General features: G+C 42.5%; 1 protein-coding gene across 1 annotated transcript in view; it reads right to left on the bottom strand.

Moving 5' to 3' along the window:
* IQGAP1 (IQ motif containing GTPase activating protein 1) overlaps positions 1–12,736 on the bottom strand; it is a 105,885-nt gene extending 93,149 nt beyond the window's left edge. Inside the window, 2 exon segments of the mRNA XM_047796986.1 lie at positions 10,748–10,847; positions 12,578–12,736. Coding sequence (XP_047652942.1) covers positions 10,748–10,847; positions 12,578–12,632 — 155 coding nt within the window. The 5' untranslated portion in view covers positions 12,633–12,736.
* Between the last annotated feature and the right edge of the window lie 2,992 nt (positions 12,737–15,728).

The following is a 15,728-nucleotide window of genomic DNA, read 5'->3' as shown; positions in this document are numbered from 1 at the left end:
CTACTAAAGTCTTGCAATTTTTCTTAAAGCCAGAGTTCTCTCAGTCCCCAAACATCTGCCCCAAAAGAAGCCAAGCTCTGGCCTGGCAGCTGCCTCTCCAACGCTCCTTCTGCTTTTCGTTATGATTTCCAATGAGTCAACAGGAAGGTATTCAGAGTAAAGAAGAAATAGAAGTCTTCAGACAGGACTTTCCTCCACCCACAACACCAAAAAGTACAATTCTTGCCAAACAATCCAAGGCAATTTCCAATCCAATTTGCCACTCCTGTCTGCATGAGGTCACTAGTTAAAAAACAAGCAGCTGGGAAGAAGCAAAGATTTTCTAAGCTTAATCAAAAGTAGGTGCCAGGTTATAAAGAAGAAAACCAATCAGGCACTCTCTAGTCTCCCCAGAGTCACTGTATGTAACCATATGATCTCTTCATCCATTTTCAATTCCAGGAGACAGTCTCAGTGAGCAGGACTTAGGTCAAAAAAGTTAATATACACATATATCACAGACCAATCATGTTTCTATACTCCTATAACAAATCACTTAACTTGGATTTTATATTTACTGTATTTCTTGGAAGCATTCATGCACAAATTTTTCATCAATCAACAGTTAACAGTTACTTATCTATCACCATCTTTAGCTCTGCAGTAAGAAAAAGTTAAGACGGGCATCCAACAATTTGTTAGCTGCAAAAATACATGAGACCATTCAGAGAACTGCCTTCATGCATAGGCAGAATGGCAAGGAAAAGAGATCCTGCAATAAAAAAGCAGGAAATAGCTCATGTTCCCTCACCCACTTGACAGCTAAGCAATTGCTAAATGTCTCTGGAATCTACCTGACTTAATTTTGGTCTTAAATGTTGTCCCTTCGGTGCCTGGAGAAGTTGACAGCAGTAGCAATGGTGTCAACAGGTCTGGGCTTTAATTCCATAGACAGTTACATGACCTCAAAACGTGATACTAAGTCATTTTCTCCCTCTTTAAATAAAAAAAAAATGCATATTGCAGAGTAATGCTGCATATAAAGTACATGATCGTTCTGCTTAATTATTGGTAATTACTGTTGCTGTCATTATTATTTTTAAAAGCAGAAATAGTAAGTACTGCAGTGACAGACTAATCTGGGGAACAGCAAGGGCTTTGGAGTCCTCACCAAGTCTGAAATCTAGATCTACCACTTAAGAGATGGGTGAGTCAACCTCTCTGAGCTTTCCTTTCTTTTTTGTTAAACGTAGATAAGAAAGCACCTCATGGGACTTCTAGAATAGCTAATTAGACAATGCATATAAGGTGCTTAGCACAGTGCCTGGTACTTGCTAAGTGCTCAGTAAATGGTACTGATGATGAGGATGATGGAGAGGGAGAAACCAGGAGGACACTGATCTTAGGGCAGACAGGAAACAATGCATATCATAATGCTCTTGCAAACTGCAGGGTTGGTTTATGGTTTGTTCTGTTTTGCCTCCTCTTAGCTGTTGTATTTGAGGTTTTGAGGTTTCCATAATAATATACCTAATTGAAAAATAAATTAATTCTTGCCAACAATTACAAGAGTAAAAAAAATGTTAAACATTCAAACTTTATGTAAGCATTGTTCTCTCTTTCTTTTTTTGCTTCTTAGGGCCACAGGTGCGGCACATGGAAGATCCCAGGCTAGGGGTAGAATCAAGGTGCAACTGCTGGCCTACACCACAGCCACAGCAACACCAGATCCAAGCTGGAGTTCTGGGACCAGGGATCAGATCCGAGCTTCAGTTGTGACCTAAGCTGAAGCTGGGGCAACACCAGATCCTTAACCCGCTGTGCCCGATTGGGGATACAGTCTGCATCCCAGCACTCCCAAGATGCCTCCAATCCCACTGCACCACAGCAGGAACTCCTCATTCATATACTTAATATTTTTTGATTCACACACTGTAAAAGCACAGGCATCAATCAGATTACCAGAAGCTCTTCCAGAAGAAAAATCAAATGGAAGAGTCCTGATTTGATCAGGTAAAAGGCAATGGGGACCTCTGCACTGAAGTAGCACTTCACTCAGCTAGCTCAAAGATATGGTCTCTAGGCAACCAAGTCCGGAATTAAACAAACAACCCCAGTCATATGAATCACTTCCGGATGGTCTCACTTTGCCTACCAGCACTTTCTTACACAAACACTTCCTGTGAACGGGTTTATTCAGCAGCCCTAGTGGAAACAACAGTGCGACAATCAAATACTGCATGGCTTTAAAATGTTTAAAACAGGTCCTGCTATCAACAGGTATCCCTAATTGCTAAACTGTGAAAGAGAATGAATTATGAACAGAGACAGATCATCATGCAAAGCCAGAAAATCACATCCCTAGAACAAGACAACTTAGGTCCTCAAGTATTTTTTTTTTTCAACTGGCAACATCAAAATATATAAACACATATATTGCTTAGATATCTAAGACCAGAAGAAATATACGTCAGGTCAAATTAATGATCTACTTAGCCCAACCAGACTTTCCTAACTTTGACTGATGGGCAATCCAGTTAATACTGATCTCCTGTGGTCATATTCACTCCAAAACTTACTGAAAAATAAGTAAATCGAAAATAAGTAAATAACTCTCTTGGCTACAAGCTCCTTTTTTCCACCTGACAGGATCCTATAGGTGTCACACTTTTCTTCATGAACTATTCAGAGACCACTTGATCTATTAACAAGAGTAGAGAGGGAAAAAGGAGTTAGTTCAAAACAAAAACTGTAAAAAGACAAAGAAACTAGCATTAACAGAACAAAGGAAAAAAATCAAGATGGCAGAAAATCAAGTTAGTGAAACAGGAAATATATATGTAACACATATCTAGAATGCTGACTTAATGCACAAAAGGAAGATCAGCCATAAAACAATGTACAGATCTAACCTACCAAAGAGGCACCACCCCCCAAGACAGAACTAATGAATCAGAACCAATTATTAAAAGCATAACAATTTCCTAAAGCTAAAATAAACAAAAAAATAAATAAGAAGAGTGTCCACTTTAGAGGTAAGCCTATATCAACTCTAATATGAAACACGGGGGAAACTTCAAAAAACAAGAATTTTACAAGTTTCAAATAGTGAAAATGAATTTTAAAAAGGCTACTTGTCTTGGAGCTAAAAATCATGCTAGCTTCAAACATTGTTTCTCAATAGCAAGTACAAGAAAATGAAATAACACATTCTTTCAAGAAAAATGAAAAAACAGTTCGCCATAACAGAATAAAAGGTCTGAAAATAGAACTATGTGCAATTCAATACTTGACTTAGTAGTTATCAAATGCTAATAAGTAGTAGATTTTTTTCCCCTCTTTTTGGCCATGCCCGTGGCATGTGCAAATTCCTGGGCCACGGACTGAAACCATGCCACAGCAGTGACCTCAGCTACAGCAGTGACAATGCTGGATCCTTAACCTACTAAGACACAAGGGAACTCTGAAAGACTATTTTTAAGTATATCAGAATAATTTAGAAACACCGTGGAATTTTAAAGACTAAGATGCTTTAAAAATTCAATAACTAAATCAAAAGCTAACAGAATATAAAACTTCAAATTTTAGCAAGGTTTTTATAGAAATTAAACTATCTAGATAGATAGAAGAAATTAACACAGAGAAAGATTAACACAAACTGCATAAAATTTAAAACTTCTGTACTGTAACAAATAAGAGAAAATGTAGCAATAAGACAGGTTGAGACTCATAAGAGAGCTCATGAAAGTCAACATCATGACCCTAGAAGACAGACATACCTCATCAACAATTTGCATAATAAAATAAAAACAGTAAGCAAATATGGGGAAATGTTTAATCCTTCCAGAAATCAAGCAATATAACTTTTGGGATAAGCCTAAATAAATGATAGACATTATCATTTATCAACTGAAAATTAAGATGACAATACAGCAATTTAAAAATCTAAATTTGTGATTATCTCTAAAAGTTATATACTTGGACAGTTTTTCTGTTTCCTTAATCTATTCCTTTTTTCTTTATTATAACATTCATGATCGTTGTAAAAAGCATTTTTTTTTTTTTTAGGGCCGTACCCACAGTATTATGGAAGTTTCCAGCCACAGCGATGCAAGATCTGAGCCTCGTCTACAGCCTACACCACAGCTCACAGCAACGCCAGACCCTTAACCCACCAAATGAGGCGAGGGATCGAACCCACATCCTCATGGATACTAATCGGGTTTGTTAACTGCTGAGCTACAACAGGAACTCCTAAAAAGCATTTTTTTATTTTTATTTTATTTTATTGGTCTTTTTAGGGCTGTACCTGTGGCACATGGAGGTTCCCAAGCTAGGGGTCAAATCAGAGCTGTAGCCGCCGGCCTATACCACAGCCACAGCAATGCCAGATCCGAGCCACATTTGCAAACTTCACCACAGCTCATGGCAATGCTGGATCCCACTGAGCAAAGGCAGGGATGGAAACTGCATCCTCATGGATACTATTCAGATTCATTTCCACTGAGTCAGGACAGGACCTCCCACATTTTTAAATATAAGGAAAAGCAGTAAGTAAAAAGGAAAAGTCTTCTCGCACCCTCCAATCCCCAGAGGTATTCTCTGTTTCTGGTGTTTCCTTTCAGACAAGAGCTTAAATCTGAAGTGAAAAAACTAAAGCTACCAACCTTTAGGACCTTGAAAGTACCCAGAAAATTCCCCAGAAAACTTTACACATGCCTCATCATCTTCATATAAAATCTGCTCTTGCCCCAAGGACCAGGATAAAGATACATTTATGGGGTGCCTACTGTATTTCAGACACTGTGCCAGGTGCTTAACCTTCACAGTTACTCTCTAAGATGCACAGTATCTCCATTCTGCAAAGTACAAATTTAGGCTATACTACTTAAGGTTAAGCAACTTGCAAAACCAAAATCAGAACTCACACCTGCCAAAACTGAAAGTCTTTGTTCTTTACACTTCACATATCTCAACAGTCAGGATTTTCAAAGACGTTTTATTCAGGCTTTTAAAATTTGTTTCACTAAAGTCTTATAGCCATGTGACTTTTGTTAGTAATTAGGAGAGCTACTAACTAGTTGACTGCCTCATGTATACCATATTACTCTCCACATTTCTTAACTGTAAATTTTGCTAAGTGTCCCAGCTACACTGTAGGATAGCTTCTCATGGCCATACTAGGAACTAATCCTCCCATTTGTAACATTATTACAAAGTGAAAAAGCACTCTTAGTTTGAATCATTTTTATCACTTTTAAACACAACCCACTTCTTACCATGGAGTCTGTCCAAAGCAGCTGCACTAAGGCAAGTTGCAGAAAAAAAGAAAAAAAGATTTTCATCTTTGTCACCATTTTAAAAGTTAAAAATAAGTCCCACCCCATATTTCTCCTTGATAATCATAAATACATAAATGCATCCAGCTTGTAATCCCAAAGTACCATTAAAAAGCTATGTTTACTAACCACACTGGATCTCATGAAGCAATTAAATTAGTTTTCTCATCTGTAAAAGGAAACTTTTGAGTCAAGCTCCTAAAAATGATCCTCCTCGATCTTTAAGCAATATTCCTCCATTTGAGAATTATGGGAGCTGGTAGGTAAGCTTCTAGTTAAATGTCTTTAACGTCTCTTTTCATGATCACGGTGTGCCAGTCTGGATATATCCAGATGTTACTGGAATTCTGACCCCACTTAAAGGGAAAGAGATCTGAAGAGCCCATCCTGGAAAGCATTTGATGGCAGTAACAAAGACATGTGCACAAAAGGGAATTTGTTTCCATGATTTCTTTCCAAGATACTTTTTCAATTCCCCTAAATTACAGAAGGTAAAGCGCCTCTATTTAGTGCTAACTGCTTGTCAATATCACGTGGTTTTTGACAGTCTCCAGTCAGCCCTAGCCCTCACTTTCCCTTCTATAAGGGGGATGTGTCCAGCCCCTTGAGCTGGGGTCTGGACACTGAGCAGAAGGAAGGTGGCCCATGACAGGCTCAAAGAGGCACACTAGCCAGCCTCTGAAAGAAGGAATCCTAAATTGTCAAATTCGGGGGTTGCTGGAATTCACCTTCCTACTAGGACCTTTAACTGAATTTTTTTCCATTTCTAATAATACACATAAATTCTCCTCACCTGCAGACTGCCTTGTCCTGCTCTACCTGTTATGGTCTTCTCTTGGTTCTTTTCACCTGAACCTGCTGATCTATTACTTCCTCTTGTCCAAGACCTGGGCACCTACCACTCCTCACATATTTAAACCTCGCCTCCCTCAACTGAGTGAAAATGCCATTCCTCTCTATTATACAACTGCTCCTTAGCCCAAAACAAAAAGCCCAATCAGAAAGGACCAAAGGATAAAAATAAACTCATATTTAAACATAAATACATAATTTAAGATATCCTGCTTATAAGTTCTTGGTCTGCTCTGCAGCCCTTAGCTTAAAACCCTGAAGTTTTAGATGATATTTCATTAGACTAACTTAACCTCCATATTAAAGCTACTCTTCAAACGATAAAGAAAAGCAGAATATCTGCATTTTCTATTTCCCAACCACTCCCAGTGCATATTTTTACAGAATCACTCCTAAACTTTCCCACTTGACCTTTTGGGGAAACAGAAACTCACACCAGAGCACACTCTCATTTCTCTATTTACACTCTTACTTACACTCCCTGTCTGCGCACATTTATATGCTCTTTTTCTCCACACTCTCCTCTCTTCCCACGTAAGGGCTCTGTTACAGGTACAGAGAAAATGGAGTGGTCTAGGACGCACAATGGGGCCACTGTGCTAGAAGGTGGAGCTTTCAGTGGGAGGAGTAGCAGTATTATAAATAGAACTAAAGAGGGGAACCTTTTCTCCCTAGGAGCTCTCTGATCTTTCTTCCTGGCTTTGGAACCGGTATAAATTCCAAACCTTGGGACTCCTCCAACTTGGGAGGGGTGGAGGTTATGAAGGAAATGAGATGGGGCCAATCCAAAAAGGCAAAATGGACTTGTGCTAGAGAGGAAAGGGGGACCCAGCAGCACACAAGGTACAGTGCAGCTCACCAGGGTAGGAGACATGACTGGATGCTGAAGCCCCAGCTAATAAGGAAGAGCATGTGATCTGGCTGTGGTACACCTCCAATACTTCTTAGAGTGGCAGTGGCCACATCAGGTGGCCAGGAGGAATCAATCCCCCTCTTCTTTTCTCAGCATGACATTTCTTGGCTTCTTGTTCTAGCCCTCTCTGGTTATAAAGTCTAAATAGATGCTTCCCAAGTTGATTTTCTAATCAAAGCCTTAAACAAAAACAAAAACACTGCATCCAGATTTTATGATTGCCTCCATAAAATAAACCAGGCACAATTTCCTCAATGCAAGGCCAAAACGCAAAGTATAAAAAATAAGTCATAAATGTCTCATTGCCTTAGTCACTTCCTAAGTATGCAAAAGCACCCAACTAAAAAACATCCCAGGGGACTGTGGACTGCCCTGGATGGATTTTAAAAGAAATGGGCTCCATTTCTATTCTGGGCAAAAAATTTTTATACCTGACAGCAAGGAACATGCTCTAGAGGAGATGGAAATGAACTACCGTTCTAGTGCAGCACTTGAAGGAAACATGATGAAGAGAACCATCCTATTCAGGCTATCATAACCCACCATAAGGTAGAGTTCCAAAAATGTTTTAAATCTTGTTTCTCTACTGGGTGAGAGTGGGGGGAGGAGCAGGTGAGAAATGGGACCATCAGAACCACTAAACGCATTTAAAATATACAGGTAGGGGAGTTCCTGTTGTGGCGCAGTGGCTAGCGAATTCGACTAGGAACCATGAGGTTGCGGGTTCAATCCCTGGCCTTGCTCAGTGGGTTAAGGGTCCAGCGTTGCCGTGAGCTGTGGTGTAGGTTGCAGATGAGGCTCAGATCCTGAGTTGCTGTGGCTCTGGTGTAGGCTGGTGGCTACAGCTCCAATTAGACCCCTAGCCTGGGAACCTCCATATGCCGAGGGAGCAGCCCAAGAAATGGCAAAAAGACAAAAAAAAAAAAAAAACCATACGGGTAGATGCAAACTATTGTATTTAGAATGGATAAGCAATGAGATCCTGCTGTAGAGCACAGGGAACTATATCTAATCATTTAATAATGGAACAGGATGGAGGATAATGTGGGGAAAAAAAGTATATAAATGTATAACTGGATCACTTTGTACAGCAGAAATTGACAGAACATTATAAATCAACTATAATTTAAAAAATAAATGAATGAATAAGTAAACAAATAAAATATACGGGTATCTAGACCTTCCAGCCCAGATCTACTATACCAGAATCTCTGTGGTAAGACCCAGAGATTCTGGGTCTATTTTTTTTTTTTAAAGTTCCCCAGGTGATTCTAACGTATAACCCCAGTTAAGAACCACTATACAGGGAGTTCCTGCTGTGGCTCAACGGAAAAGAATCTGACTAGTATCCATGAGGGTCGCAGGTTCAATCCCTGGCCTTGCTCAAGGTTAAGGATCTGGCATTGGCGTGAGCTGTGGCATAGATTGCAGATGCGGCTTGGATCTGGCATTGCTGTGACTGTGGTGTAGGCCAGCAGCTACAGCTCCAATTTGACCCCCCAGCCTGGGAACTTCATATATGCCACAGGTACAAGCCCTAAAAAAGACTAAAAAAAACCATTGTATAAAATATTGACAACTATTCTTCAATCAAGAAAACCACAGTAGACCACGAAAAGGCAGACCTCAGTTTACTTGCTGAAATGAGATGGTGAAATAGATTAGAAATGGAACTATTAGTGGTAGCAAGGAGATGTTAGTCAGGATACCCTCTGTAGAAAGGAAATTTTACTGTGGAAATCTATTATTAAAAATAGAAATGCTTGGAGCTCCCGTCGTGGAGCAGTGGTTAACGAATCCGACTAGGAACCATGAGGTTGCGGGTTCCATCCCTGCCCTTGCTCAGTGGGTTAAGGATCTGGCATTGCCGTGAGCTGTGGTGTAGGTCGCAGACGCGGCTCAGATCCCGAGTTGCTGTGGCTACAGCTCCTATTCGACCCCTAGCTTGGGAACCTCCATATGCCGCGGGAGCGGCCCAAGAAATGGCAAAAAGACAAAAAAAAAAAGAATGCTTTAGGCAGGGTGAGGACCTTCTCTCTCACCCCCAGGTCACCGCAACAAAGACACCAAGACTTCACAGAGCACAAGATGGCCTCTCACATCAGCTGCAGCTTTCAAATTCTTTACTTTCCAAACTGTGGACTTTATCTAGTCCACAGACTAAGTAGCAAAAGACTTAATATTTTTGCTCACAGGACCCTTACAAACCTTGTATGAGAAACATCCCTGTTTCTAATAACATATTCAGCTCCTAGGGTCTAACCTTCTATTTAGAGAAACAAGTGCTATTATCATTCTCTCCTCCTAAATCACCACTAATCCCCTCACAACCCGCCCCCAGTCTAATGGAAGGACTGTAAGCTCAGAAAAGAAGCCTGGATTCAAAAAGATGCATCAAATGCATGTTAGTGGTACCCCCAGGAATGGAACTGAGGGGACTGGGACCGGGAAAGGGTGCAAAGGGAACTCCAATTGTGTCTTTTGAGAGAAAATGGAAAAATCTGAAGGGCTAACATCTGCGTGTTTTGGAATACATGGATTTTGTTGTATTGTTCTCTGGACTTTCCTGCAGCGTTTTAAGATATTTAGAATTAAAAAAAAAAAAGAATTAAAAAGACAAAATAAGACAAAAACACTCTTGTTCATTAGCACTGTTTGAAACATCCTTGATTTTCATTAGACTTAACAACAAAAACCTTCCACTATCCCTTGCTGGCCTTCTCTACCAAAGCTCACTTATAGGGTACATGATCTGTAATTACATCTGCCTACCCTGGGGCCTTGAAAGAAACCTAAGCACCAGAACAAAAGAAATGAACCACTGATAGCAAATCCACACTTTTAAGAATAAGACCACAAGGTCTTAGAGCACATGAAAAAGGAAAACAGCAGTTGTACATTTACTTCACAAAGAATGCAGAGGACATTGCCCTTGGTAAACAGCCTTTGAATATTGCCAAATGGATGGACCTATACCCAGAGCACTATCAAGGGGAGAAGAGACCCAATTCATATATAAAACAAAACCAGTGAAGAACCAGTGAAATGGTAAGGCCAAAAACTTCAAATCTTAAAAATGCTATTTCGCCCCTAGAGCTGATAGTGCCCAAAACATGCACCATAAGCATAAAAGTGCAAAACACAAATATGGAAATTTTTAGGATGCGTATGTGCCCATCAGATTGTTTCAAGATAAAGTGCTATGAAGGCTACTTGCTCCTGTGAAAAATACCGTATCCTCGGAGTTCCCATCATGGCTCAATGGTTAACAAATCCGACTAGGAACCATGGGGTTGCGGTTCAATCCCTGGCCTTGCTCAGTGGGTTGAGGATCTGGCATTGCCATGAGCTGTGGTGTAGGTCAAAGGTGAGGCTCAGATCCCACGTTGCTGTTGCTGTGGCTGTGGCGTAGGCTGGCAGCAACAGCTCCGATTCGACCCCTAGCCTGGGGACCTCCATATGTCATGGGAGCAGCCCAAGAAAAGGCAAAAAGACAAAAAAGAAAGAAAGAAAGAAAATACCCTATCCTATCTATACTTACTTATTTCTTCCAACTACCAGCCTCCCACAGGCACATCTACAACATACCCAGAGATCTTTATTTTTGTTCACACCATTATCAGCTCCCTTCTCCCAATCTTCTCTCCAGCCAGCCAATCTTTACCTCTTTGCTTCTTCCAAATGACACAGGTACTCATAAGCCACATTTTGACGTCTCCTTTCATCCATCTCCTCTGCAGTAAGTCTCTCATTATCCAGGACAGCTAGAACATGAAAGAAAGAAGGTCAGCACAAGAATCTGTACCCTTCCTGAGTGATAGAAGGCCACAGCATCAAATTCCTGCTAGCCACCTAGAGTCAGGGTAATGTGTGCACAGCCAGGCGTCCTACAGGGACTTTCCTAAGACAGGAACCACAGAGTTCGACCATATGCATCCTAATCTTTGTTTAAAACTACAATATTATGAACATGTACTAAATTTCAGGGTGACTTGAAAAATACTGACTTGAGATTTTGGTCCAAATCTGTGCTGGTCTATCTGCCAGACTCCTTCCAAATCCAGAGCTCTTCATGTTTTTCCCTCTTGTATTAATAATTACAGCCAGCAGTCATTGAGAAACTAAGTGGTGTAATTGTGATCTGCATTTTACATGCATTCTCTTAGGGAAGCCCCACAACAATCCTGTGATTATCACTCCCATTTTACAAATGAGGAAAGTGAGGCTGGGTGATCTTAGCCCCATGGCTTCTAAATGGTGGGGCCTGGATTCAAACCCAGTGTGTCTCAAAAGCCTATGAGCTTAACTTCAAAGGAATCTGCTTCCCTTTATGGGCACCCAGGATATAGAATAAACTCCCAATTCCTGGGGTTGGCATTCAATGCCTGTCCCAGTTTAGCCGGACTGCTTTGGGAAACTCCTCTCCCTCCCCTCCCCCTACCACTGTGCACTCCACACCGCTCAGTTCCCAACCCGCACAGGGCTCTTCTGCTGTCAATACCTTAGTTCACACTCTTCCTCTTCAGGTCACGTCTCCGGCCCCACCCTGCCCCGTCAAAACGCACAGCATCCTGCAGGGCTCTGTTCAAAAGTCCTCTCTGGGTTCCTCCTGCCTTCCCCAGGCCACTCCCCCTCCCCCACCTTACAGTGTAAATCCAGTTGGTGCAGGGCATCTCTATCACTCCTTATTATCATTAGATAGTACACCTGCCTGTCTCTCTGATAAAAACATTCTTTCAAGGCAGGGTCTGGTCTTACTCATCTTTGTCACCAACGTGACACAATACCTCGTATATAACTGTTGAGTGAAAGTATCTGAAAACACAACATTATTCATAGAATATAAAATAAAATCGAAAACCTCCAGACTCCAAAGGCCTCTCCTTTGCCCAGTGGTAACTAATCCGCCCGCAGTTCAGTGGGACAGGTACAGAAAATGAGGTTCGGAAAATGAGGAAGTCGGAGCTTTGGGGTTTTTTCCCCTCCACTTTTGAAATCCCGCAGAGGGATCCCGAGAAAGCTGAAGTGACCTGCCCAAGGCCGCACCTTTCAGCTAGCCTGGGGCCGGGCAGGTCTGGACCCTGAGTCTACCTCGCAGGCAGCACTCGGGCAGCACCTTCTCACTAAGCCCGTGCAGAGCCCGCGTCTCCGGTCCCTGGGACACGCCCTGCCCCGTCCTCCTGCCACCTCACCCTAGGCCGTCTCCCCAGTTGTGGCCAAGCTGAGTAGCGGGAGGCGCTGGGTGGGGCCCTCCAGCCGCAGCGCCCGGGAGAAGGCGGGGAGGTCGCCTGGGTCCCCCCCGCCGCCGCCTCGGAGACCGAGGGGGCGCGGGTTAGGGTCCTTGCCGTCCGCCACCCAGCGACAACCGGCTCTTCCGGGTACGCGCGGCCCACAGCCACCCTGCCCCACCCGCCCAGCGAGCCCCCGGGTAAACGGCGCCTCGGAAGCAGCGAGCCCGGCCCCGAGACCCCCGCGCTGCGGAGCCCGCACTCACAGCCATAGTGTGGCCGAGCCACGCCCAGTCCGTCAACTTCGTCCGTGGCGGACATGGCGGCCGAGCCCGGGTCTCTGCTCAGGAAGCAGCAAAACCTTGGAGGCGAGGGCGGCGGCGGCTGCTGCTCCTGCACAGTGCGCGGGCTGCCCTGGTCCCGCAGGCCCCGCCCCACGCCACCGGCCCCACCCGAAGGCCACGCCCCACACCGCCGGCCCCACCCGCAGGCCCCGCCCCAGCGGCCCCGCCTTGCCGCGCTGACCAGAGCGAGCGAAAGGAGGCGGGGCCTGACCCTCCCAACGCCTCCATTAGCCCCCGCCCTGCGCCCGCTACGCCCTCAAGAGGCGGAAGGAAGAAGGTGGAGCCTGCCCGCCAATCTTGCTGACAGCTCCGCTCCACTGACAAGGCCCCGACCCGTCCTGGATCCCTGCCCTCGCCGGCCGCCGCCCCAACCGCACCTCCTACAAAAAGGCCACCAGTGTCGGTAGCTTGAAATAAAAAATGTGGGCACCCTCTTTCTCCTGCTTGCCTAGCCAAACTCTTCTGCACCCGAGTGCTCAGGGAAGGCCTCCTTTGAAGTGGCTCAGCGTGTTGTGAACAGAGGCAAGACCCAAACTGCCTTAAGGGGCTGCACAGTCTGGCAGTCTGACTCAGTCTTCTCCCAGATTCGCCAGCAGTCGCCAGATTTGAACTGCTTAACTCCCCTAAGTATTTGAGAAGTGGATGCTAGAGCAGGAGAATTGTCCAGACTTCCTTCCCTTAGGTTCCTTGCCACTATTCTTTGCAAGTTCTTTTTTAGGGCACTCTTTGCCTCTTTTAGGGATGCCTCTTCCCTTGCAACTTGTGACCTGCCCTGAAAATATTGGAATTCAACGGAATTTTGTGCTCAGCCCCTCTTCTGTTTTTTCTTTGCCCGCTTTATCCACGCTCACCTTAAAATGCTGAGGAACTCTAAATGTAATTCTCAGACCAGACTTTCTAGCAGCCCTGGCTCATCGTTTTCCGCTGTGTAATGGGCATTTTAACCTGTGAAGCCCACGAACATTTTAAACGTGTCAAACACTGACCCTGCTGCTGTTATAATCTGTTAATGGTGCTCAGTCCTCAGTCGAAACTTCGCGCTTGGTTCACGCCCTACAGGCAATCGGTATTTTTTTCTGAAGTGTCCTGATTTTGTCTCCATCACTACTGTGATTACATTGTTTAGATTGTCATCACCTCTGTTTTCCCTCCTGCCAACCAACTCCCTGTTCTTTCTAAAGTGCAAACACGGCCGTGTTCCTCCATTTTAAAGTCTTTTGCTAATACTCCCTTCAGGATGTGGTCCAACTTCCTTAGCATGCCAAATAAGCTACTTCACAACCTGGCTCCGGGCTTTTTGCTCGAGCAATTTTTAGTTTATCCATTCTTCCTTCAAAATGTTAAAGTGAGATACTTGAAAACCTATGAAAACAAAATACCCTCACTGAAAAACAGGCAAAAGTTTATTACAAAATCAGAAATTAGTGCTTAAGCTCTTAAGTTTACCACACAAATTTTATTCTGTTTATAAGTCATATTGCCATGTTGGCATATTTTTAACCAATCACTTTTCAGAAACTTTGAATGATTTTTGGTCCCATTCACAAACAGTTAATTCAACATCTTCCAACATTTAAAATTATGTCTATAAACTTAATTTATTAGCTTGTCTTTTAATTTCTTCAATTGTTTAGCCTAGAATCTTTTCAAGCCTTAATAATCCCTATAAATGAAATAAACATACAAATATAATGAATCTTCAGTTTTCTTAGATGACCCAGTTCCTTATTTATTTAAAATAAGAATTACAATTATATAATTATTATAACTCATTTTTAAATTTAATAATAAGTTTATTATAATAATAAGCCAAACAAGACAAACTTTCTTAAACATCGCAAGTGCATTAAATGTGAAATAAGCACACATTTCTTCTAAATTCCACATATTAATCCCATAGTTTTTGTCCAAGAAAAAACTTAGTGCTTAGTTCTAAAGCGTCTGAGTTGAAAGACACAGAGCTGCTAAGAAAGACAGTTTCAGCCTAGTTAACTAAGACTACTTTTGATCAGAGATTTCTACCAAACATAAGTTCTGGAGCTGCAGATTTTCAGAGGCATTCTTCTCACTGTACCAACTGTCATTTTGAGCCCCTTTTTATATTACGCCATGGACTTCAAAACTCATTACCTCTTCTGACTACTCTTAGAAATATGCGAGTCCTACCCAGCTTATCTTTTGATTTTATTTTATATTTCTTGGCCTTTAAAATACATATATATGTTCTTATTTTCATTCAAAAGAGCTTTTCAATGGATAAAATTCAAATATGTAAATGTACTTTCTCTTGAATCATAAAGGTTGTAAAACGAATGGGCTCTCATTCTTTCTTATTTCTAGGACCCTGTATTTCTAACAAGTATTTAAATTAACATCCCACTGAGTTTCAGATGTCTCACACAGCTTTATCTCATGGTTACAAATTAAGTCATTCTGCATAGCTATAATAACTGAGATGTACTGAGGCTTTACTGGACTCTGTTTTGTATTTATTTTCTCATCTGAGCCTTATAATAATCCTATAAAGAACTATTCTGGAGTTCCCGTTGTGGCACAGTGGTTAACGAATCCGACTAGGAACCATGAGGTTGCGGGTTCGGTCCCTGCCCTTGCTTAGTGGGTTAACGATCCGGTGTTGCTGTGAGCTGTGGTGTAGGTTGCAGACGCGGCTTGGATCCCGCGTTGCTGTGGCTCTGGGATAGGCCAGCGGCTACAGCTCCGATTAGACCCCTAGCCTGGGAACCTCCATATGCCTCGGAAGCGGCCCAAAGAAATAGCAAAAAGACCAAAAAAAAAAAAAAAAAACCTATTCTTATCTCCACGATGAGAAAATGGAGAATTAAGTAGAACACATAGCAAGAGGCAGAGCTCAAACCCAGGTCTGTCTAATGACCGAACCCACACGCCAGATCAATAAACACAAGTTTCATAGAAATGCACATTAAGGATATAACTGGCATAAGAGTGGTAACGGTTTGGTTTTTTAATTGATAGTATTGGCAAAAGGGTGAAAGACGCTTCTGGTTGGACAATCTTTCTGAAGTCCAACTTTGCATTATGCAGCCATCATTCA

This window comes from Phacochoerus africanus, chromosome 9 (assembly GCF_016906955.1).
Source record: "Phacochoerus africanus isolate WHEZ1 chromosome 9, ROS_Pafr_v1, whole genome shotgun sequence".
NCBI classification, from domain to species: Eukaryota; Metazoa; Chordata; class Mammalia; order Artiodactyla; family Suidae; genus Phacochoerus; species Phacochoerus africanus.
The sequence above is the reverse complement of the archived record's forward strand: the minus strand, read 5'-3'. Positions and strand labels throughout refer to the sequence as shown.